The sequence below is a fragment of the Octodon degus genome, unplaced genomic scaffold (assembly GCF_000260255.1).
Source record: "Octodon degus isolate 3935 unplaced genomic scaffold, OctDeg1.0 scaffold00040, whole genome shotgun sequence".
NCBI lineage: Eukaryota > Metazoa > Chordata > Mammalia > Rodentia > Octodontidae > Octodon > Octodon degus.
The window spans coordinates 4,168,205-4,191,642 of record NW_004524616.1 but is presented as its reverse complement, the minus strand read 5'-3'; the positions used below and the strand labels follow the sequence as shown (position 1 = coordinate 4,191,642).

The 23,438-nt window shown below is 44.5% G+C and overlaps 1 protein-coding gene across 3 annotated transcripts in view; it reads right to left on the bottom strand.

Moving 5' to 3' along the window:
• The window catches only part of Adrb2 (adrenoceptor beta 2), an 85,017-nt gene extending 66,153 nt beyond the window's left edge, over positions 1 to 18,864 (bottom strand). For 2 of the 3 annotated variants that reach the window (XM_023715356.1, XM_023715355.1), the window contains exon 1: positions 17,444 to 18,864. In XM_023715356.1, the coding sequence (XP_023571124.1) occupies positions 17,444 to 18,632 (1,189 nt within the window). In that variant the 5' untranslated portion in view covers positions 18,633 to 18,864. Of the gene's footprint in view, positions 1 to 16,844 lie in introns of those variants that run through there. The other variant, XM_004631276.2, reaches the window with a different exon arrangement.
• Between the last annotated feature and the right edge of the window lie 4,574 nt (positions 18,865 to 23,438).

The following is a 23,438-nucleotide window of genomic DNA, read 5'->3' as shown; positions in this document are numbered from 1 at the left end:
TTCTTCTTCTTCTTCTTCTTCTTCTTCTTCTTCTTCTTCTTCTTCTTCTTCTTCTTCTTCTTCTTCTTCTTCTTCTTCTTCTCTTGAGACTGAACCCATAGCCTTCATACTGAGCTATATACTAGCCTTTTTTATTTTCAATTTTGAAAGATGGTCCTACTGAGTCACTAAATTGCTTAGACAAGTTTAGCACTCAGAACTACTTCCAATACATCATCTATGAGCCCACTGTGCTTTAGACACTGGAGGTAGAAGCAAGTACAGTTCTCCTGCATCTTGCCCTGTGGAGATACATGACAAGCCTGAATGACAAACTTGCAAGCCTGAGGATGCAGCTGACAGGGGTACCTACTGTGAAGACAACAGCCAGGCCATGGGAGGGAGGGAGCAGGGCAGTGTTTCTGCCTCGCTCAAATGTTTCCTTAAGGGTCTGAGAGAAGAGGTTTCCCCTGGCTTCCTCTGGGCTGCTTGTATTCAGGGAGCAGAGAGGAGGGCAGTGTGTGTGGAGGGTGAGCCCTGGCTTTGCATATGGAGGAGGACTCCACTTCCACACCCACTCCCATGCCCACTCCCACCTGGGTCTGGGGAGGGGTTTGGCTTCTCTCTAATTTGATGGATCACAGAATGGCTTCACAAGGAGAGTGGCAAGTCACTGCCTCCCAGAAAGATGGCTCTGGCTATAAGGTGGATGAAGTTTCTGGCAGAAAGGAAGCAGGGAGATTTACTAAAAGAAGTATATCTTTCTATGTAATTTGCCAGTTCTGACTTTCTCCAACTGTAACATGAGTTGGTGACTTGTAAGCTACTTCCAGTACTTAAAAATAAAAGCGTAGTTTTTTGTGTACTTGTTAGCTTTTGTGTCAATGCTTCTCAAACAGAGGGCCAAATCTAGCTCTTGATTTAATTCTCAGCACACTGCCTTGTGTTATAAGAGTTCTGGTAGATCAGTATGCCATGCACTGGTACGTTTGCGTGTGTTAGCAGTGCCCAGGAGGAGTGTGTTTGGATGCGTTTGTTCCCAGGTGAGCTTTTTCCAGATTTCTCTATGAACTTACTTGTGAACATTTTAACATGGATGTAATAGGGAGCCACTGGGGTCGTTTAGCAAGGGTTGAATTATATTTTGTAAATTTCACTTAAGCAGTGCTGAAGGAGTTCTGGAGAGGGTGAGGAAAAGGGACAAAGACATAGTGATTTATGACAAAACCCTCTGACAAACTGCATGCTTCTATCTGATAATATGAACAACTAATTTGAAGACAATAATATGCAATATAACAGCCATTGTTGAATTACTATCATTTTGGTGGGTCAAATTCTGTATCATTTCTTTTTTTTTAAATTTTTTTTTGCGGAACCGGGGATTGAACTCAGGCCCTTGTGCTTGCCAAGCAAGCGCTTATTCCACTGAGCCATCTCCCTGACTCCTTCTGTATCATTTCTAATCTTCTTTTTTCCTACTTAATTCTATTTAAAAGAAAAAAGCAAGCAAGCAAGCAAGCAAGCAAGCAAGCCCCTCTTAGCCATGATCTTCAGGAACACACACAGGCGAAAGCAGAGACACGTGCCTAGGAGGAAGGAGCTCTTTTTTTTTTTTTTTCTTTTTTTCCTGGTACTAGAGTTCAAATCCAGAACCTTCACACTGGGCTATCATTTTATTCTTTTTTTTTTTGGCGGAACTGGGGATTGAACTCAGGCCCTTGTGCTTGCCAGGCAAGAGCTTTTTCTACTGAGCCATCTCCCCGACCTTTGTTCATTGTTTAAATCTTAAGACAGAGTCTTCCAAGTTACCCAGATTGGGCTTGAACTTGTGATCCTTCAACCTACACCTCCGTGTGCTGTAATTACAGGCATGCCCAGGCCTGTGGCAGGACCTCAAGCACTGGGAGACAGAAAGTGCGAGACTCCACCTATTTATAGTTGGGGGAAATGAGGCACAAAGAAACAAAGTGACTCATGTGCCAAGGATTTCTGACTTCAGGGCCTCCTCTTAGCTAATGTGAAAACCAGATTCCACCACTTAAGGAGTCATGTAGGGAGAGGGAGGGTTTTTGCTTGCACCAAAATGGAATGGAACACAGGGAGGGGGAGGAGGAACAAGTCTTTTCTGCAGAAACCATGACAAATGCTCTGATACCTTAATTTTGACACTCCCATAATCCAAAAAGGGCTAAAATAGGCTGTTGAGCTTGTGTTGTGAAATCAGAGCAGATCAAACAAAAGAAACAAAGCAAAACTTGAGCCGGCCCAATGATAATCCTGGTGAAGAGCATGCAAATCCGAGCGAAAATAGATCAGAGGCATTTTCCCAAGGGGCATAGCACTTGGAGATCCTGGAACCAAGACCCTTACATAAAAATGGAGAGGCTGTAAGTTGAGGGGGAGGGGGTTATTGTTGTACTTGGAGACAGCTGACAAATATCACCAACAGTGTAAGGACTGGGACTGGAACAAGCCCTTCCCATTTGGGGCTATCTTCTCACTTTCTCCTAATTCTCCAGGCAGACTGTTTACCATGCAGAAAGACACAAGAGTAGGGTCCACCCAAAGAGATCTCAGAGCATCATGCGCATATTGCATTTACACACACACACACACACACACACACACACACACACACACCCTGCTTTAGGTTTGTGAAGTCGTCCCTTTATGAAGCTGAGAACCAATAGCATTTTTCTAATATCTGTCTTTCGGTTCTGGTTCAGAAGCGTAGCTTATGGGACCCACAAGCACTCCCAGCCTTGTCCATGCTCTTTATTCCACAAAGAAAGACTGGAATGTGTGGATGAGTTGCAGGCTCACTGCCCCCAGCCTCACACCACTTTCTCCACTGAAGAAAGTAAAGTCTTCTTGAAGACGTGTAGATGAGCTTCTGTTCTCAAGTACATATTCTCAAAATGAAGACACTAAAAGTTGAGACAATTTTCAACATTCTGGTTTGGCTGTAACCTAAAATCATGGCATACTAATTAGTGAATTTCTAAAAATTTTTAACTTCTTTAAAAGTTTGGTATAACCAGGATAGTAACAAACAAAATCACTCATTAAATAAACATTTACTGAATGTCCATTGACATACTGGAATTTTCCTTCGTTCTTTTTATATTTTTAATCTCTTTTAATTTTCCTAATTGTAAGATGCAGTTATCACCATTCCCATATGTTTTCTTTCTTTTTTTCTTTTTTTTTTTGGTGGAACTGGGGATTGAACTCAGGCCCTTGCGCTTGCCAGGGAAGTGCTTATTCCACTGAGCCATCTCCCTTCCCACCCCCCCAATATGTTTTCAAAAGGGGAAATAATGCTCAGAGAAGGTAAGATTCCAGAAGAGTAGAGTGTGGATTTGGCCTCTGCTGGGTTTCAATACGCTGTGTACCTCTGCTGCTTTCACACTCTAGATGTCCCTGGACATATCCTCTTCTGGGCTGGCAAGTGTGCTTGCACTACCCCTGAAGTGCATAAGCCCCTCCAGGCAGCTCAGGGTGGGGGAGTCAGCTTCAGTGGAAGCTAAACTGGACAATGAATAGGCCTAGAGCAGAGCCAACATTACATCCATTAGAGCTCTGAGTTCTGTGAGGGGCTTGCCCACCAATGAGAAGGCAATACATTATGAGTCTACATGTAAGATGGATTTAGGTCTCAGAAAGGAGGTAGAATACGGCATAGTCTCCAAGAAAGTTCACTAGTAAAGGTCCCTCCGTGTTTTATGTGAATGTGCTTTTTCAGTCAACCTGGAGAATTTCCTACACAGAACAAGCATTTCCTCCAGTGTCCTCGACAGCATTCTGTTTCTGTTTTAGTGTCTCTAAAAACTGAGTTTATTATCTTCCACTCTATTCTAATTGTTAGAGAGATACAGACTTCATGTTGAGCCAAAAATTGCCTTCCGGATGTGTCTATACCTTGGGTGCTGGTCCATCCTTTGGTTTACAAAGGCTGAGTCCATTTCTTCCCTACCCTGTGGTCCGCTGGGTATATGAAAAAAAACTTTCATTTTTTTCTATCAGTGTTCCCTAAAGTACACTGATTAGAGTAACAAGTTTGGTGATGTTACTAGGTGTCCTTACAAAACAAACACACTAAAACAAACACACAAAACTCCATAAATATAGCACTTTGTGGACAAGCCACATTAAACCAGGTCAGCAGGTGTACTTCCTGCAAGAATTCACAGAACACTGCCAATGTCATTGCAAAGACGAATTCAAAAAGGCATGTAGTAGACGTCCAACCACCAAAGCTTTTGACTTCAAGCCTTTTTTCCTTTCCCCTTTCTTCTCTCCCTCCCTCCTCCCTTCATTCCTTCATTTTCCCCAGCGTACCTTTTATTGTGTTCCATATAGACATTTCCATAGAGAATTGCTTCCCTAAACAAATCTAAATTCATATTTTTGCTTCTAAGAAGTAAACGTCCTCCAACTACTTATTTGGAGACATTAATGCTAAGTTTTTTCTTTCCACTCTCTTTAGCCTTCTCTATTAAGACTGTCAGATTAAAATAGAGGATGCTGAGTTAAATTTGAAATTGAGATAAAACAAAAAGTTTTGGTATAAGTATAGCCTATGAAACATTTGAGACATACTTATTAAAAAATTCTTCTGTTACCTGAAATTAAAATGTAGCTTGGTGTTCTATGCCTTTATTTGCTAATTCCAGCTATCACAGAAGAGATTCCGAAGTCACCTTCCCTCAAAGACTGCAAACCTTAGAATGACCGAGTGATTCAGAGGCAGAATAAGACCAAGACTTGGAAAACCTTGAGAATCAGCTTAGCTTTGCTTTTTTTTTTTTTTTTTTCCCGAAACATTTTTAAGGGGAAGACAATCACTTATTTTAAATGGATGATTAGAGGTCAGTCTGAGCTTGACAGATACCAGATCTTTCTAAGTCTACCAGCAAAACCAACAGCTAATTTCCCATGCCTCATCCTTATACATAAGTATATTTATACTTTCTTGACTGTTCCTATTAGGCAATTAATCCAGGTACTATTTATAACTTCCTTTCCATCCTCTGTTCCTTTAGATCGAAAGAAATTCAAAAGCAAGGAGCAACTGTGTGTCTTGGTAATTGCTATATCTCACAAGTTGTGGTGTACAAAAGTGTCCACTTTTTTAAAATGAATGAATGACTTATAAAGTTGCTTGGAAAGTCAAGTAGACCAGAAAAATTGACATTCATCAGGAGAGAGATTACATGACCTTTTCCTCAAGGTTAGAATTGGTCATCCACCACAGACTTTCTCATACCTATCACTGTATGTGCTGCTCACCTGTGCTGAAGGCTATTCTGTTGGAAGATGTTGTGCAAAACAAGAACATTTAATTGCCATGACTAAAATAAAATATTTCAAGCAACACAAGCTGTTTTTAAGAAGTTGAATTACTTCCCAGAGCCTGCAATTTTTATTGAGGTGTGGAACTTGGCCCTGAAACTGGTCTGGTCCATCTCCAATGGGCGTGAGTTTGGGGCACATAACACTGGATCTTACTACAAGAAACATCCTGCTTCAAGAGGAAGTGGGCAAAGTGGACAGAGACAGCCTGAGAGGAGTCAGCAGCCACAGCACAGAGTGAGAAGCAGGGTGCAGGACTCTATCGTCTTGCCCTGCCAGGGATGTATCTGCGCATTGGGCATGATGTGCTTGTAGCTTTTGTCCTCAGTCACAGTGGACCTGGCTTACCGCAGCGCACCCACAGGAGGAGCTCACCCAAGCAGTGCTAAATTAGAAGCGTCTGTACTGTCCCTGGAGTAAGAAAGTGCTTGTCTGCTGCTCGGCACTGTGGTTTCAGTGCTGGGGAATGCTAGCCATGACTTTATAAGACAAAATGCAACAGAAAGCGGAGAAACAGTGCAGGAAGCCCTGGGTCTTGGGACAGGAGAAGGTCCATCCAAATGTGTGTTGTTTCCTGGGTCTGAGTATGAAGACCTAAATTCATGAAGACCTCCCCCTATTAGCTCACTTCCCTTTAACAAGTCTCCACAGGGACTTCCTGTTCTTGTGACGATTAGAAAGATGGCAGCTATGAAAGTTTTCTGGAAACTGCAAACTGCTGGCTCAGCCTGAGGGGCTGTTACTAAGAGTAGCCCCTGGAGCACTGTGGGCCTCAACAGCTTGATGGGTCTGATAGATTGCTGCCAGGACTGTATAGAAGAATACCTAGATGAGGGTGGGGGAGGAAATATGTCCCTCATGCAGCCTGAGGCAAAATGAGAACGTTAAGGAAATTTTCTTGGTTAATGGAAGAAAACATGTCCTAAGCTCCCCTTGAAAAAACATAAAATATTGGTATGTAGGAGATCAAGAAAACCTCTTGGGAACATCTTGAAGGCCTGAGGATCTAATGTTCTAGGTGCACCTTTAATTCTACATGAGCGTTACTGCCGGTTCTCTTGGAGTCGGTTACTGGCTTTGTCCAAGGCTCTTGGAGGCTTTGCTGGTAAACAGGAGTCAAATGTATGCAAGTATAGTCCTATTTCATTGACAGGAAAGTAATGCGGGGTGTTGTGGCAGATACATTGCTTGCTACTTCCTCTGCTGTGCGATGCTACACCAACTGGAAGAAAATTTGCTAGCACAAAAAGATGCGTGTACACGTGTTTACTGGGCCTAGGCAATAGGGAACACAGGTAGTCACCTTACGCAGAGCAGAGCAGGATTTCCTGCCTGGTTTTGTGCATTTTCTCCTCAGGGTCTCTTCACAGGTAGTAGTTATCTAATGGACTCACTACTTTCAGTCTCAAGGAGGTCCTGAAGACCTCTGGTTTTCCCCATTGTCCCCTATGTTTACTTCTTAGTATTGCCGACTCTGTGCAAAGATTACTCCAGGCTGTGATTGCCAGAGGCTCTGCTTACAACTCTGGGAGGGCACAAGGCAATCTTTATGCAACCTGACCTGCCCATCCTCCTCTCCTTACCCAGGCCAAGAATAGTCAATGATCATGTTCTGGAAGAAACCCCACCTTGTCACTGCATGCTCCGAGCCAAGAAGAGGAGGAGCAGAGCTGCAGGCACATGCAGGATGCCAAGCAGCAAAGCCCGGAGCAAAGACAGCGATCTCCCTTGAAGTCAACCACTTCCCCAGTTCTGGCCCCAAGGACTGGCTTAGGTCTGCCAGTTTCAGCAAGGAAGGTCTCCACCTCTCAACACCCACTGGATTATTTGTACTATGCATAGGAATGTGGAGGCAGAGTTTGAGGATGAATATTGATATGATTGCAAATATACACAAGTGTACTTACGGAACCTGTGTATGTACAGTTATCTCTGTGAGGTGCATTTGTTTGATAGTACATATAGTATATCTTTAGAGAAATTCTCTCAAAACACAAACTTGATCTCTGCTGCAAACACATTGAATGTGCATAGGCCAGAGACCCAAATGTTTAATGCAGCCTAAAAGGCCCTGTATATTGCAGCCCCTGCTTGCCTGTTGTGCCCCAGCGTGCCCTTCCTCCTTGTATACCAGCTACACTGACTTTTGCACGAGTCTTTCTTACGCAGGAAGTTGTCTTCCACCACAGGACATTCGCACATGCTTTTAGCCCCACTTGGCTTAGCAAATTCCGTACCGTTTTCTTTTTCTAGTAGTTATCTAGAGACCCTAGAACAGTCTCTGGTGCGTAAGAAGTCAGTGGACACACGCTGAACCAAGGGTGTATATGCATGCATATGGACAGGGGCAACATATGAGCTTATGTGTACTCAGGTAGAAGTATGACTGTGACAGCATGGCATGGCACATCCTCACGTGTCTTTGTACCTAGTCGAGGATGTTTGTTTCTGCGTGTGTCTGTGTGCACATTCAAAAGAACCTACATGTGCACCAACATCTACATGAAGTGTTTCCATCTGTTCTTGTACAGGTGTCATATTCCATTGTTGTTACAGAAGACTGGAGACTGATCATTTATAAAGAAAAGAGGTTTATACGGGTCATGACCGAGGAGCCTGGCAAGTCTATGATTGGCTGGCTGCATCTGCTGAGGGCCTTGTGGTGCTTCCGCTCATGTTGAAAAGCAGAAGGGCAATCAGGGGTGTGCAGCAAGAAAAACAAGGCAAAACCAAACCAAAAACCACCCCCAAACCAGAGGGGCTGCCTCATTTTATGGCAGTATCTTTTTATGAAAATAAATGCACTGCCTCAAGAAAAAATGTTAGTGCTTCTTAGCAACATAATTAAGAGCTGCTTACAAGTCCACCTCCCAACGCCACCACAATGGCAGTCGAATTTCAACATGATCTTCAAAGGGCACAAACAATACAGGAAGCAGAGCAGCATCAATGGAAGAGTGTGTGTGTTTGCTTGGGTGTGTGCATCTGTGTGGGTGTATGTATGTGGGTGAGTCACTGTTCTCTGCAGGTGGGTGGGTCTCCCTTCTGATTTCTGAGAGGATTTATATCCACTCAGCATATTGCTTCATATAGACCCTGTCATGAAACAGGCTGCTGTGAGGAAGAAGCCCTGGACTACAGAGCCGCCACTGAGATAAGCCTTTGTCTTCCTACAGTTGCTGTCTCCTCACCTGCAGACAGAAGGCTGGGAACAAGGTGGCACTGCTGCTATCGGGGATGCCATGTTAGGATAAAACTCATTTCCATTTAAAGGCCTAGTTGCTTGAGGCACTTTATTATCGTCTTCCTCTTTTAAGATTAGACTTTATTATTTTAAAATTATTTTCATCTGTATTGTTCTACTGCATAACACAAGAAAACTGACTTTTGTTTTATCTGACAGAATGATTTTACTTGCATAAATGAATGCAGGATCAAATGCACAGTTACAATTGGTGCTCTGGAGCAAGAAGGAGGGGGACTATCAGTGTGACCTGCAGACTCCCGACCTGTGGTCCATAGGATGGTTGCTTCAGGGTCCTCCAGGTAAAAATGCAGTTTGCTGGCCTCTAACTATAGTCCTATTAGATCACTGTCTCTGGGGTGCAGGGTTAGGGACTGGCACTTCCTCAGATGTCCTCCTTTAATCATCTCCCTGACCTGTAACCTTTGGGACCCACTGTAATAAAGTAAGAGAAATTCATGCCTGCATGGACACCACTAACTGTCCCACCATTCTGTAGAAAGACATGCCTGAGACTGACACTTTATGTCTTCTCGGCCGACTCTCCACTCCAGACAGAAGTGGGCCTTTGAATTTATAGAGTGACATTGTGGGAAGTGAAACAAGAAACAAAATCTGCATGCGAGCAAAATGAACCTACTGTTGTAACGTATAGAGGAACTATATCACAGAAAGTAGAAAAGAAAAGCCAGGGCTGTGGAGATATCTCAGCAGTCTAAGTACCTTCCTGGTGAGTACAAGGACCTGGGTTTGATCCTTGATACTGCATGCCTTGTGGACCCCGTGCCATGCTGGCCACCAAAGTCAGGTGTGGTGGCACATGCCTGTAATCCCAGTGCTGGGGAGGCTGAGACAGGAGGAGGTGTCCAAATCCGAGCTGCATAGTGAGACTGTACCAAATAATAAATATAGAAAAAGACTTAAAAAAATACAGAAGAAAAGCAAAAACAAACCTAAATCCCACCAAAAGATAGTTTGGGTGGTCTGTAATATTTATAAATATCTAAAGAGCTCCTTATTAGGAGAAAGACTAGGTAGAGAGAAAACTACAGAGAAAACTGGGACAATAAAGAAACTTCGCAGACAAAGAAGTGGTGACTTTCAGGCACAGGCTTCAGGTTGCTAAACCAATATGGCGGTGTGGTTAAAGAGCAAGCAAGAATTCCCTAAGATCCCATTTTTGCTGTGTCATGGATGTTGTGACTTCAAAAGCGTTTTCTCTTCCTGGATAAAAGCGAGTTAGAAGCTCCAGTGTTCTCCTCATAGCACTGGAATAAACAAACAAACAACTTAAAAACAAAACAGGAGATACTGTCCTCTCTTGGCCCCTGACGATATTACTAGGTGACCCCAGTTGCCGGGGGCCCGCTTCACCTCCTGTGCACCAAGCAGCTGCAGTTCCGTCATGGCCTTGCCTGCCCTAATATTCTCTGATGGAAACCTCAGATGCTGGCACAGATCTGTGCTGAGAAAGGAGAGGAGCTCCTGATTTCTGATGTCAAGAGCTTCCAGACTTGAACATGGCAAATGGACTCAGAGAAAACCAAAGTTCTGCTACCAGGCGCCTCCTTCTGTCCTCTTACCGAGCAGGGGTTCTTCACTCAAACCCGCATGGTGGTGAACAGCAATGGTGCAGACTCGCAGCGCAGCCCAGCGTCCTGATTTATACGTGGTCACAACCTATCTGGATGGTACTGGGTTGGCCCTTCATTCTATGTATTTGGGACAAGGTCTGCAGGGTCTACAGGGTCTCACTATGGACACTGGACTCATAGGATTCTCCTGTTCTCAGCCTCCCAAGCGCTACCATGCCTAGTCTCTGGCCCTTCATTCTAAAGTTCGGAAATTAATCTGTACCATCTAAAAATAATGTAGGAGAATCAGAAATGATCTGAAACACCACCTCAGGTATTCTCCCTCCCTCTCTCTCCCCTGGTTCTCATCAGGGGAAAGACAGTACTAATTTAGCTGCAAAGCATATGGCCTCTGGTTTGATTATATGAGTCGTGTGATGTTGGACAACTTACCCTCTGCAAGTCTCAGGTTCCTTATTTACAAAATGAAAGCAAATGTAACAGCATTATCTCAAAGGGTTGTCATAAGTACATACAGTGAGGCTGGCCAAGTGCCTGCTTGGGCCCTGGGCAGCACTCTGCAGCTGTGAGGCATTACCAGGTCACAAGAGGTGCACTGCTGGGATAGCAACCTACTTCTTCATTTTTTTTTTTTTCTCTGAATGCCTTCAGGGCAGGTTTGGCTGGCTGGAGTTGTGGGGATCGAACCACAGCAACCTGAGCCTGACTGCTTTGTTGAAGCAGCCGCTTAAAGAACTGAGCTAAGGGGCAGGCCCCCTACTTCTTCATTTTGAAAGTGGTAGAGGTTGGTCACTATATGAGTTAAATAGGATTATTTTTAACACTAGTGACCAATGAACAGGCAGGGTTGAGGGCATTCAATGATGCAGAAAGCACCCTGGCCTGGACGTTCAGTGGTTAGTGTCCTGTGCTCTGAAAGCAGATTACGCAGGGTCCTGATGCAGGCAGAGTAGGTATAGGAGCAGCAAGGGTGGCGGTGGGGTCTAATCTGTTTAATTTGCAAATTTATATCCCTATAAGTTTATCCCCCCAAATGTGGTCCATGGACACCCACACTGGGATAAACTCAGGGCATCTGCCACTCAGGGCATGCTACTTGACTCCAACTGTGTGAGAGCAGAGAGTCACTCACATCCCAGCATTTAGGAACTACTAAGTAGCTATATGACTGGGCCAGTGGGTCAGTGGAAAGTATGGGATCTGGATCCTATTACATATAAACACAGTTGAGGGGGCATCTATGAAATATTAGCAGCGGGACCCAGAAGGCCCAAATACTCTAATTCCATTTTTACTTAAATATGTGTTGATACACATTTGCGTAGGCACACTTAGAGCAAAGATCTGAAGTTTAAGCACCGGGTTCAGCAGTGGTTATCTCTATGTGGTGACCTGGTGTGTGGCCTAGCTCCTGTGCTTTTAAACGCTCTCTGATAAGTCTTTACTACTGTTTTAAAGAGAAAAAAAGTGTGCCTTTAAAATAAAAGTCATACAGCCGGCTGTGCAGCAACGAAGACTTCCTGAAGTCTTACAGAATTTCGGAGGAAGGAAGGAAACATAGGAACTCACATAAATTGAAGTACTTCTCCTCAGAGAAGAGCAAGCAGGTAGCCTGCCAGAGGCTTCCTATGCGCCCTGCCAGCAGCTAGGCTGCCACCGGCCCTGGGCCTCCAGGTTTTTAGGCCAAAGGACTGTGAAGTGGTTCATGCTGGCCTAGGACTGCCTCCCTTCCTTCCCACTCTGTGAAGGTGACGAGAGAAAGACCACAGGAAGTGCAGCGATTCCAAGGGTGGAGAAGGATGTAATAGCCTTTGCAGGAGGACTTTGCCTCTCTCATTATCCTCTCTTTGGGAGTTAGTAGGTCATTTGCAGAAGGCATGGGAAGAGCTGCTGATGAAAGGTCTGATAGTTTGGAAAACTGCTTAACCTTATTGCTCTATTTCTGGATGTTCCCCCATGGCCAAGCACTGTTCAGCTCCTGATTTCCCTGGGAGGTTTCCCATTTAGGAATTCAGTGAAACCTCTGAAATTCAGAGGAATAGGACAGAAGACCAGCTGGAAGTAGGAAACAGTTTGGGTATTTTTAAGGACATTCAGACCTAATACTTTCATGGACACAGGATCATGGATCTGAAAGAAGCCTGGTTCAGCTTTCTGCTCAGTGCATGGTTCTTTGTGCTTGATACTGATGGGGTTTCTCTCAGATGCCTCCAAAGACACTGATTACTCTCCTGACAGACAACCTATTGCATTCTTAGAAAAGTCTTTTTCACTAAGCTAGCATTTGCCTTCCTGTAAGTCTATGCTTGTTTTCTGGTAGTAAGAACTGGTATCTCCTTTTCCCCTAGATGGCCCTTGAATATTTGAAATGAGTTGCAGCACACTAAATAGTTCTCCACATCACTTTCTTCTGCAGGCTAAGCATCCTCAGAATATTCAATCATTGCTCATACAACAAATACCATCAGATCTAACTAGAAATATGAATGGCCATCTCTTATTAGCCTATAAATTCTCAGCCACATAAATTTTATCTGACTACACTTTGGACACGAACTGTACTAGCTTCATGGTTTTTTTTTTTTTTTTTTTTTTTTTTTTTTTTTTTTTTTTTTTTTTTTTTGAACTGGGGATTGAACTCAGATCCTTGCGTTTGCCAGTCAAGCGCTTATCCTACTGAGCCATCTCCCCGGCCCCTAGCTTCATGTTTTTACAGACAAGAAAAGTAAGGTCCATGGAGGAAAACTGTCTTGCTCAATTTTAGAAAGAAAGGTGGGAACAGGGGCAGAAAGGGGAAGGAAGAGGAGGAGGAAAGGAAGAAAGGAAGGAAGGATGGTTGGATGGAAAGAAGAAGACACAGATAGACAGAGCAAGAAGGTTGCATTGACACTTAATTCTTAGTTTCATGAAAATCAATTTAGGGTTCCTTTCACCCTACTTTACCTCCCGTTATTCATAAGCCACTAGCTTTTATCAAGTTATTGAACATGCTTGAAAAATTTTGTTTCCTTAGGTATTTCAAAAATTCTCTCCTTCAAATTGTATTTGTGCTGTCAGTAAAGTAGGGATTAGCACAGAGCTGAATTTAGTAGCAGCTATACTGTCGATGAAAAGTATCTTTCAAAGTGCATTAATCGTCCTTGCTTTCTGTTGCCGGGAAATCAATGCTATGGCCTTAGAATTCCAGCTTAAAGTGGACAGCACGCCTACAGGGGCACCCCTTCACTTTTCCATAAGGTCCAGCTAGCACTCAGTTGAGAGGACCACCCCAACTGCACAGCTCGGAGTGTGTCCGCCAGGGTGCACGGAAGCTTGTGCTGCTGTTGTACCCGGCTTGTGTGCTGTCGACTTTCATATCCTCTTTTCAACTTGGCCTGGTTCTCAGATAAAAAGACAAAGCAAAGACTGAGAGGAGCAAACTAGGCATCTCAGCAATTGGTTTCCTGTCCCAGTCCCCAGCCACGCTGTGGTCACATGCCTTGAAGGGGAACATTCCTCCTTTCCCAGCCCACAGCCATCGCGCTCCTCTCTCAGCAAGGTATTACATTTCCAGTTCTACACTTGTTCTGGCACACACAGGCAGCAGCCTCCCAGGCCTTCTTACTTTGCATAATGCTAGCTCCACCAGCCCTGGAATCACACGGAGCTGGGTTCAAGTGCTGACTGCAACTGGCAGGCTGTGTGACGCTGGAAAGCTCCTTAACCTTTCCAGGCAACATGCGATATGTCTATGTACCAATTCTCCAAGGTGAATATAGTTATTGTATATTGCAAACACATATGAATAAAAAGGGAAAAGGAATACCCATATCAATGACAATAATGTAAGTTATTGTTAAGCATAGCAATAAAATAAGTACCCCCTACCAAAGAAAATTACTTAGCCTTTCAGAACCACAATTGTTAGATGAAGACAATTACTCTACCCATAAGGTTGACATAGTACTTAAGGTACCCAACATAGTCCCTAACACAGTTAGATTATATATCAGGTGTCAGTTTAGTATTATTAGTGTTATGATCAAGAAAGCAGACCCTGAATCCTATACATTTCTCATGTTGCACACAGCCTGTGCTCTATAAATACTCCTTGTTTGAATCTGATGTAGGCTCTAGTTAACAGTAAGTTTCCCAACAGAAATACTCTAATCATTGTGTAAGGAGGGTCCGTATGCCCAACCCCTGCTTCTCTAGAGTTGGTACCCCGGTGGCGACCGTCTGGGCAGGCGGGCCCACCCTGTGCTGCCACTCTCCACACCTATCAGTTTGCATCTCAGAATGAGGTTCCCCTTTGACATACCTGGAGAACTCGCTGTCCAGGCAAAGAAGATGTTAACATGATGGGTCCAACACAAACCTTATATAACCAGAATGTCAGGAAACAGAGGGGCAGAGGAAACAAAGCTACACAGAAGTAAAAAGCTTTTCAAAATAAGTGTTCTTGTATTTAAAATATTCCAGAATTTTAGATGAATGTGGCTAAACTCCTTTTTGGTTAGGAATCTGAAATAATATTCATAACCAATTATTTTTTCCTTTACTGAAATTACATTAGATGTTCATTTAGCCAACGGACTGTACATGCAATATTGATATTATTTAGCAACAATATTTATAGTCTTTGGGATTTACAAGTGATGATGTTTCCAACCTTTTAAAAAATTTAAGAATGTGAGAAATTTCTAACTAGAATGGTTTGAAATTCTTTCCATGTCATAAAGAGTTAAAAAGGTTCTCTTAGCTTTTGTAAAGGCAGAGGTTATGGGTTCTTGCTGAGTAAGACAAACAGTTCTTTCTCTTGTCACTATTGCAGAGTATTTGTTCATTCTTTCAAGTTTGTGTTAATGACCCAAAAGAAATAAAAATATCCACCAAAGTGCATTTGCTATGTTATAGCCCCAGAGAAAAGCCTCCCAATGGAGGGTGAGGGCAGAGTCCAGTGACAACGTGGTCCCCAAATATAGCAGGTGCTGGCCTGGGAGTCGGGTCCCCCTCTCAGTGCCACACTGGCATCTGTGGTCACTTACCTGGGGGAGGGCACTGCTTTAGTGGCCCTCCATTCTCTTCAGGTGGTGGCTCTTCCACAGCCAAGCTCCTGGGAGGGAGGGTCTAGGAGGTGTAAAGAAGCTGGCCCATCTCTGGGAGTGGGCCCAGAGCAAGAGGAGGAGGGTGTGACAGGAAGTGTGAAAACCCCCACAGAATGAAAAAGCACTGAGTGATATTAACTCCCCAGTCAGCTTTGAAGTGTCCCAAAGCAGGAGCCCAGCCTTCTCCTGGGAGGTCAATGCCCGCCCAAATGCCCATCGCCATGGAGCTGACAGGAAACAGGCGAGGGCAGTGCTTTTCTGGTTGGGGACCTTGGCTGGCATTGAGGGGAAGACAGAAGTGGAGTCAGCCTCAAGAGAGAGTGAGATGGCAATGAACCCTGTGGGCTGATCCTTCCCGGCCTGGTGTTGCCAAGGAGGCTGGTCCACGCCTTGAGACCTCGGCCAGGCTCAGGCTCAGGCACACAGGCAAAAATAGAAAGGAGCTGTGAAAAGAAATGTGTTTACCTTTGTGATTTCCCTTCTGTGCCTCCTGACAGTATTTTAATCTCTTTGTAAACATGCAGTGAAGACCCATAGGCCTTGCCTGCCTCGATAAACCCACTGAAACAATTCATATACAGACCCTAAAAATCCTAATGCCACTAGCTAGGCAGCTGGAGAGTGAGTTCAGCAGGCAGAATGACAGAGGAGGAGTGCTGGTCTAGGCTCTGTCACTCAGTGGGTGGACTAAGACATTCTTCTCTGAGGCTCTGCAAGATAGAGCACTTGCATTAGACTGAACATAAAACTCTGTTCATAGCTTCAAAGCTTGTATCAGGTGCTCTTTGTGAGGGATAATTTTATGCCTCAGGGGTATTTGGCAATGTCAAGATATTTTTGGTTATCATATCTTAGGGGTGCTATTAGAATCTAATGGGCAGATCCATAGGTGCTTCTAAATATTTGACAATGCACGGGGCTCTCTCCTGCAATAGTTATCTGGTCCAAAAATGCTAACAGTGCTGAAGATGAGGAACCTTGGTTTATACTGAGGTGCAAAGAGTCAACAGGAGAGGGGAAAAGTAACAAAAGTGAAGGAGTGTTAAAATCCTTTTCCTAGGAAATGTGAAACTGTTTGCTCTGACCAATGCCCTTCGATTTTTCCGTAGGAATTATAGAGCTCTGTCTGAATAGCTTTTGCACAAGAACATCTTCCTCATCTGGAAAATGCCAAGCTCTGATGCAGCACAAAGAGTTCTACTGAGGACACCGCACAGATACAAGATACACAAGTACTAAACAAGTAGGACTGGAAGGTGGGTGGCGGGGGCACATGGAGGAACAAAATATATGCCTAGAACGCCGTGGTATGAGTCAGTGTTTCTGAGGTCACAGAACAGAATAACAACTGTAGGACGAGCTGAGCTATGCTGAGAACAGAAGAGACTGGTACGGCACCAGTGTCAGGAGAGATACAAATCTAGGATCACGAAAGGGTTAAGCAATCAGCGAGTGTCGTTCTCGAGTCATTCCACATTAAGCCACTGGGCAGTTATTGCAAATAGTTACCTGTGGTTTCCAGTGGGGGGGGGGGCAAGGACACTCCAGTCAAGGGGTTTTGGAGAAACAGGTGCAATGAAGTCATGGTCAAACAATTTATTTACTGTAAACTTTAGACTTTGCTCGGGAAAACAACTGAAGCTGTCCCTCGAATCCCTGCCTACAAAAGTCCATTTGAGCAAAGAAGAGGCAGGGAGAGCGGGAGAGTCCATGTTCACAGCTGAAAGGTCTGAGAAACTCAAGATTTTCAAGTCCAAGGGTGCAGGAAGGAAAATCTCCTTCAGGTACAAAATTATCAGCAGCAATATGTAACCCTTAATACTTGACCAATGAGGTAGATACAGAAAAATAATCAAAATGCAGACCCAAGTCCTTGAGAATGAATACCCTTTGGACATAAACTGACAAGTTCCAAGCAAAGAGGAACTGAACTGTACATGAAACAATCACTCAAATGTGTTTTTCTTTTATACAGCTTAAAAAAATAAAAAAAAGCAGAAGGATACCCACCTCCTGCAACTCTCTATACAGTTTAATTCTATATTAAGTACACTGAAGTTAAATAATCTAGTGTTCTGTTGAGGGAAGGAACTCTTAAGTAGAAAAACTGCATTAGAGCAGTGAGTCATTTGTACTACAGTTCCTCCCTTGTGAATCAACTCGATCGCTAGGCACAGTACCTGGACAGTTCACCAAGTCTTCTGTGCCTGGGGGGTCCTCACACAGCAGTTCCCTTCCTTTCTCCTGCCCCTGGTGACACACACTGGGCTCCCCGGTGTAGTCTGTTTTGCTGTTGCTGTTGCTGTAGCAGCCATTCCCATAAGTTTTCAAAGAAGACCTGCGCAGACACAGCAGCTCTTGGAAGGCAATCCTGAAGTCTGGGCTCCGGCAGTAGATGAGGGGATTAAAAGCAGAGTTGACATAGCCCACCCAGTTCAGGAGGATGTAAACCTCCTTAGGGATGAGTTTGTCCTGAAGCGTGTGCACAATGTTGACAATGAAAAAGGGCAGCCAGCAGAGGGTAAACGTGCCCATGATGATGCCCAAGGTCTTGAGGGCTTTGTGTTCTTTCAAGTAGAACTTGGAGGACCTGCGAAGTCCATGCCCACTCCGCCCATCCTGCTCCACTTGGCTGAGGTTTTGGGTGTGAAATCGGCCCTCAGATCTGTCAATCTTCTGGAGCTGCTTTTTGGCCACCTGGAAGACCCTGGAGTAGACAAAGACCATGACCACCAGCGGTAAGTAGAAGGACACAATGGAGGAGGCAATGGCATAAGCTTGGTTCGTGAAGAAGTCACAACAGGTCTCCTTGGCATAGCAGTCGATGGCTTCCTGGTGGGTGGCCCGGTACCAGTGCATCTGGATGGGCAAGAAGGAGGTAAGGCATGATACAACCCACACCATCAAGATGACCACCCGGGCCTTATTCTTGGTCAGTAGGCTCTGGTACTTGAAAGGCGACGTGATGGCAAAGTATCGGTCCACTGCGATCACGCACAGGGTCTCAATGCTGGCGGTGACGCACAGCACATCAATGGAAGTCCAAAACTCACACCAGAAGTTGCCAAACGTCCACATTTCCATGAGGATGTGGCTAGCTCCAAAGGGCACCACTGCCAGGCCCATGACTAGGTCAGCACAGGCCAGCGAGGTGATGAAGTAGTTGGTAACCGTCTGCAGTCGCTCGAACTTGGCAATGGCCGTGATGACCAGCACATTGCCAAACACGATGGCCAGAACGATGAGCGACATGACTATGGCCATGCCTACCACCCAAGCCTCGTCCCGTTCCTGCGTGACGTTGTGGTCCGGCGCGTGGCTTGCGTTGGGTGCCAACAAGAAGTCGCTGCCGTTCCCAAGGTGCCCCATGGTGTGCAAAGCAGCAGGTGAGCGCAGGGGCTGCCGGCACAGCAGCCGCGCCTCAGCGGGCGCCCCTCCGACGGGGCGCTGCGGGCTGCGGGTGGACGCCTAGAAGCTTCATTCAGCGGCCGGGAAGTGGCTGAGGAGGGACGCGTCCTGCACGCTCGGCTTGCAGGGTGCTCTGTGTGGGCTCGAGCTGTCCGCCAGTTGCAGCCTGAGCTCCGGAGAAGCCGCCTCTGAGTGCGCTCTGCCCGTTAAGCGCTCAGGACTTTAGTGGAACTGCCCTTCCGTGACGTGAAGCAACTTTCGGCCAATGGCGCTCAGGAAGCCCCGAAGGGGCGAGGCCCCGCTCCCCTTCCCCACCCTGCCCTCGCCCGCCCCTCCAGGGGCTGGCCCGGGCGCGGCCGGAAGGCGGGCGGGCCACCCCTCTCCTGGCTACCCTAGCTGGTCGCAGAGGGCTGAGGCAGGGATTGCTGTGCTTAGCAGCCAGCCTAGGAGACTGGGCTCCTCTTTGGCGCTACCTGTCTGCTGTGGGCACCTCTGTGCCAGAGCTCTCAGGGAGGAAGGCAGCTCATAGGGACACTCATCCACATCCGGGAACAAAGATGAAAATATCCACCGAGACACGCACACACAGGCACAAATGCACCCTGATAAACATGCTCAGACGTGTTCCCAGCCACAACCACAGGCTGGAGACACACCCGCCAGAGCACGACGTGCATACTCGTGCGCGCACGGGCTCACACCGAAGCTGAGGGCAGGGACACACTGAGATAAGTGACCCCCCCCCCACCCCGTTACCTTGGGAGGAAAGAAGAGACGCAGAGAGGGCTGTGTTCATCCAGGTCGTCTTCCTCCGCCCCCAAACACTTATAAGTGACGCCCTCTGCCTCCACCCCAGACACCCACTGTATTCCCTTTCAAACATTTGGCAAGACCATAGGAGGTGACTTCAGCAGCGGCAGATTTCCGCAGCACACTCGCCTCCGAGCACTTTTGGTGCCCTCCTTGGGCATTTGCAGGCACTAAGACAGATAATTGTACCCTCTGGATTCTATTAGAAGTTGAGTGAGGTATGTGTGACTGTATTTGGAACGAGAGAGAAAATAGGGTTTTGTTCTTAATTCCTGTTCGTGTGACATCATGCCTAGCTATCTTTTGGACTAGAGACGCTGACGACGAAAATGAGATAATTTTTCTTTCAGACATAACTTTTTCAGTAGTTTCATTGTAACTAAAATAAATAAATAAATAAATAAATAAATAAACAAAACTCTTTCATCAGGTAGGTAATTTGTTAATCCGTTATACCAGCTGAAATTGCCACCATTTGGCTGTCTCTGACCTCCAAATTTGCCAACTTTATAGTGCACATTATTAAAAGTGTGTGAGCATGGAGAACACTTTGAAACTACCAGCAAAGGACATTTTTCTTCTTCTCCAAAATCAGATGACAAAGGCCTTTATCCATGAAATTCTATCCTGTACATCTGGCATGACTTTGCTGCTTAAAAAAAAAAAAAAAAGTAAGTTTTAAGGTTTTGATTTCACTTGTATTCGTGGTGTCTGAAAAACTGAAAGTATTCCATGCAGTGTCACCAAACATGCTTTGTAGATTATGTAACAATGGCTTAAATTTATGGATCATTCTGCCGTGTGCTTTTCATGCATTATTGTATTTAATCCCTTGCACAGTTTCACGGAGTGGGAAGTAATTCTTTTTAGATAATTAACAAATGGAACCTAAAGAGGCAAGCAGCTTGCTCAGTGGCAATGGCAGGCAATGCCAGAAGGTGGATTTGAATCCCAAACCTCCTGACTCAGAAGTCTGGACCTTGAGCTTTTGCATTCATTGCGCTATTACATTCGGAAAAGATTGCAGCAGGGACACGAACGAACGCTGCACCTGGGACAGGAGCACCCGCCTTCCCGCTCCACCTGACGTGGACCTTTCCTTTTCTGTGTGCAAATCAGGATGGGGGAGCTTAGTTTCCCTCGGGCACTTCCTTGGGGCATGGAGAATGAAATGCGACGATTGTGCATATAAATAGTGCAGAGACGTGGATTGCCAGTGAAGTTTATATCAAGTAAAATATATTAAAATATATTGTTAGTCTTCTCTATAAGAACCATGAAATACTTCAGGACAAAAACATAAGTGGGATGTTTACAAGTACAGTGCAGAGACAAAGTTTAACCTCCATATCCTCCTGAAGTCCTTCAATAGCAGAAACTGTCCTTTTGCACAACAGATACCCCTTAAACAAGTATTTTCCATAAAAGCCACAGATATTAATTAAGAGTCTATTATATTCATCCAGTCTTCAAAATATGCCCTCCTCCCATTTGTGTTTTCCCAAACTGGGCCTCCCTGTGATACATTATGTGTGCATTATGTAACAATGCTTCTTTAAATAGATATCTACCCCAGTTGTGAAACTAGACCATTTTCAGTCTCCTTCCTGCTTGTGAAACTATAGAATACTGTAAATAGGCATTTGACTTAGCCTTCCCACATAAGGATGAACAAACAAAAATCCTTTGTAAGATAAACATTAATTAGTCATTTATTTATATACACAAAAATAAGCCATGTAAAAGCTTAACTGAATATTTTGGTAAACACCTTATTAAAAAACCACGAACACTAAATTAAGAAGGGGAAACTGCTTATGTCAACTAGGAAGTCCTCAGCCTTTGCCCACAAGCCTTGACAAATGCACAATAGTGCTCCTCTCCTTCGTCCCCTCCCTGTCCCTCTTGTCCTCTGTCCTCTACTCCTTTCCTCTCCTCTCCATCCCTAAGTTGGCAGTAATTTCAAGATTTACCTCATAGGAGTCTTGTTCTCTGACCTTGTAGAATGCTAGAACCAGAAAATTAGAACGGGAAAGAATTTAACAGATCATTTAATTTATTTCCTCCAGTCTGGAAAGAGGGATCTGAAATGAAGAAACAAGAGTTGTCCACTCCAAGGTGGGAGAGCTTCAGGGGTCCTGCTCTACCCGAGGGCCCCACATGTCCTCACTACCCCACAGCTGTGACTTCACCCATGCTCCACAGTAGAGTCTAACTGGAAGTGATTACTGAGCTACTGGCTGTAGGGAATTCATGCTTGAGTTGAACTAGAAAGTTCTTATGGGCTAAATGCAGCTTTATCTGATGTAAGAAGAAACAGGTTGTTTTTTATGGTGATTGATAGTGTCTAATTACACATTTTGTCAATCCCTTAAGACACTGATTTGTCATTTCCTGCCCACCGAACAGGAATGAAAACCACAGTATGATTTACCTCATGAATGTTTGAATAGAAGTGAGGTTCTGGCATGCCAGAAAATGGCCTCACACTCACAGCTGGATATCTGAGGAAAATCTTATCTCACATCATCTTGGCTTAGACAAGTATCCTTCGGTCTGGTCTTTATGATTCTTGAGCAGAAAAACACCTGTAGATTTCTTTTGTTAAAAATGTCTATCCTTAATAATATCTATCATTAAATTTACGTGAAGTAAGATGAAATGTATCTCAACTGTGCTACTCTATAAGACAGAAAATTGTTAGTAATTATTTTTAATTAAAATGTATATAGAGAAGGAATATTTGTCTCGTCAGTTCACATATGTGAAAGAATCATTTGAGCAGTGGATATTTTTATTTAAATTGAAGTGAAAATTTGAAAAGAACATTTTAAGGTTATTCCTTAGAATGACCTTGCAAATTCCAAAACACTGAGTTATACAGTTCAATGGGATGCCAGTGGCTTTTGAATGAAACATTTTTATGGTCTGGTCAACTTCTTACACAGTGCATCCCTCAAAACTTTTGGAAAACCATCTCTAAAGGGATGCCTCTCAGCAGCCTGGTTCATAGGTCTGTACAGTTATTCCCATCCTTCCTAACATTTGCCCTTAACCCTTAAGTCTGCCCTCTTGAGGCCACTCAGCATAAGTGTGTGGCCTCCTTTAAAACTGTTCTGGAGTTTTTGGGAGAATCCCTCATATTTTCCTGTGCCCTCTCCTCTTCACACCAGGTATTCTGGGTTCCAGAGTCACCCCTACCAGTGAGGCATAAGTCTCCCATTCTGGCTTTGGTTTGTTGACATCTAAATTTAACACAATACCTGGAAAGATCCTAGAACATGTCACTGAACAATCACTTTGCAATCACCTTGACAACCATAAAGTAGAGCAGAACAATCAGCAAAGCTTTCTGCACAGCTGATTATGCCAGATGAATTTAATTTCCTGCTATGCTAGACTTTTATGAGAGACATACTAATGAATTCTCCCCATCTCAGGGGCACAGAGGAAAGATGACGTTCAATTAAAGCAGGGGAGACTTCAGCTGGCATATAAGGGGTTCCTTGGCAGGAAGAGAATTAATTGAAAAGGGCTAAAGTCTAGCAGCTTTTCTCAGTTGGGAATTCTCAAGAGAAGTAGACCCTAAGAAAATTATTTGAGTGACTGTTCTCGATTCTCCCAAGGGTGGTGCAAGACTATTATCCTCAGATGGACATAAGAGAGAAATCAAATCATTACATACAATGTGATGGACGCTCTACGGCACATGCTCATTTTTCTTGAAAAACCAGAGAAGGATTGGCCGGAGTCTTCTCCACAAATAAGAATGGAGAGCGTGGGAAGATGAATGACTGCAGTGTGGTGCAGAGGAGAGGCCAGAGACAGCACCAGGAGCTCTAGGTTCTAGTCCCCAAACAGCTGTGGTGTTCTACTTAACAGAGCCTTTTTTTTTTTTTTTTTTTTCTCTCCATCTCGATGTTCATAGAGGACACAGGAGATTGGCTTGAAGACATC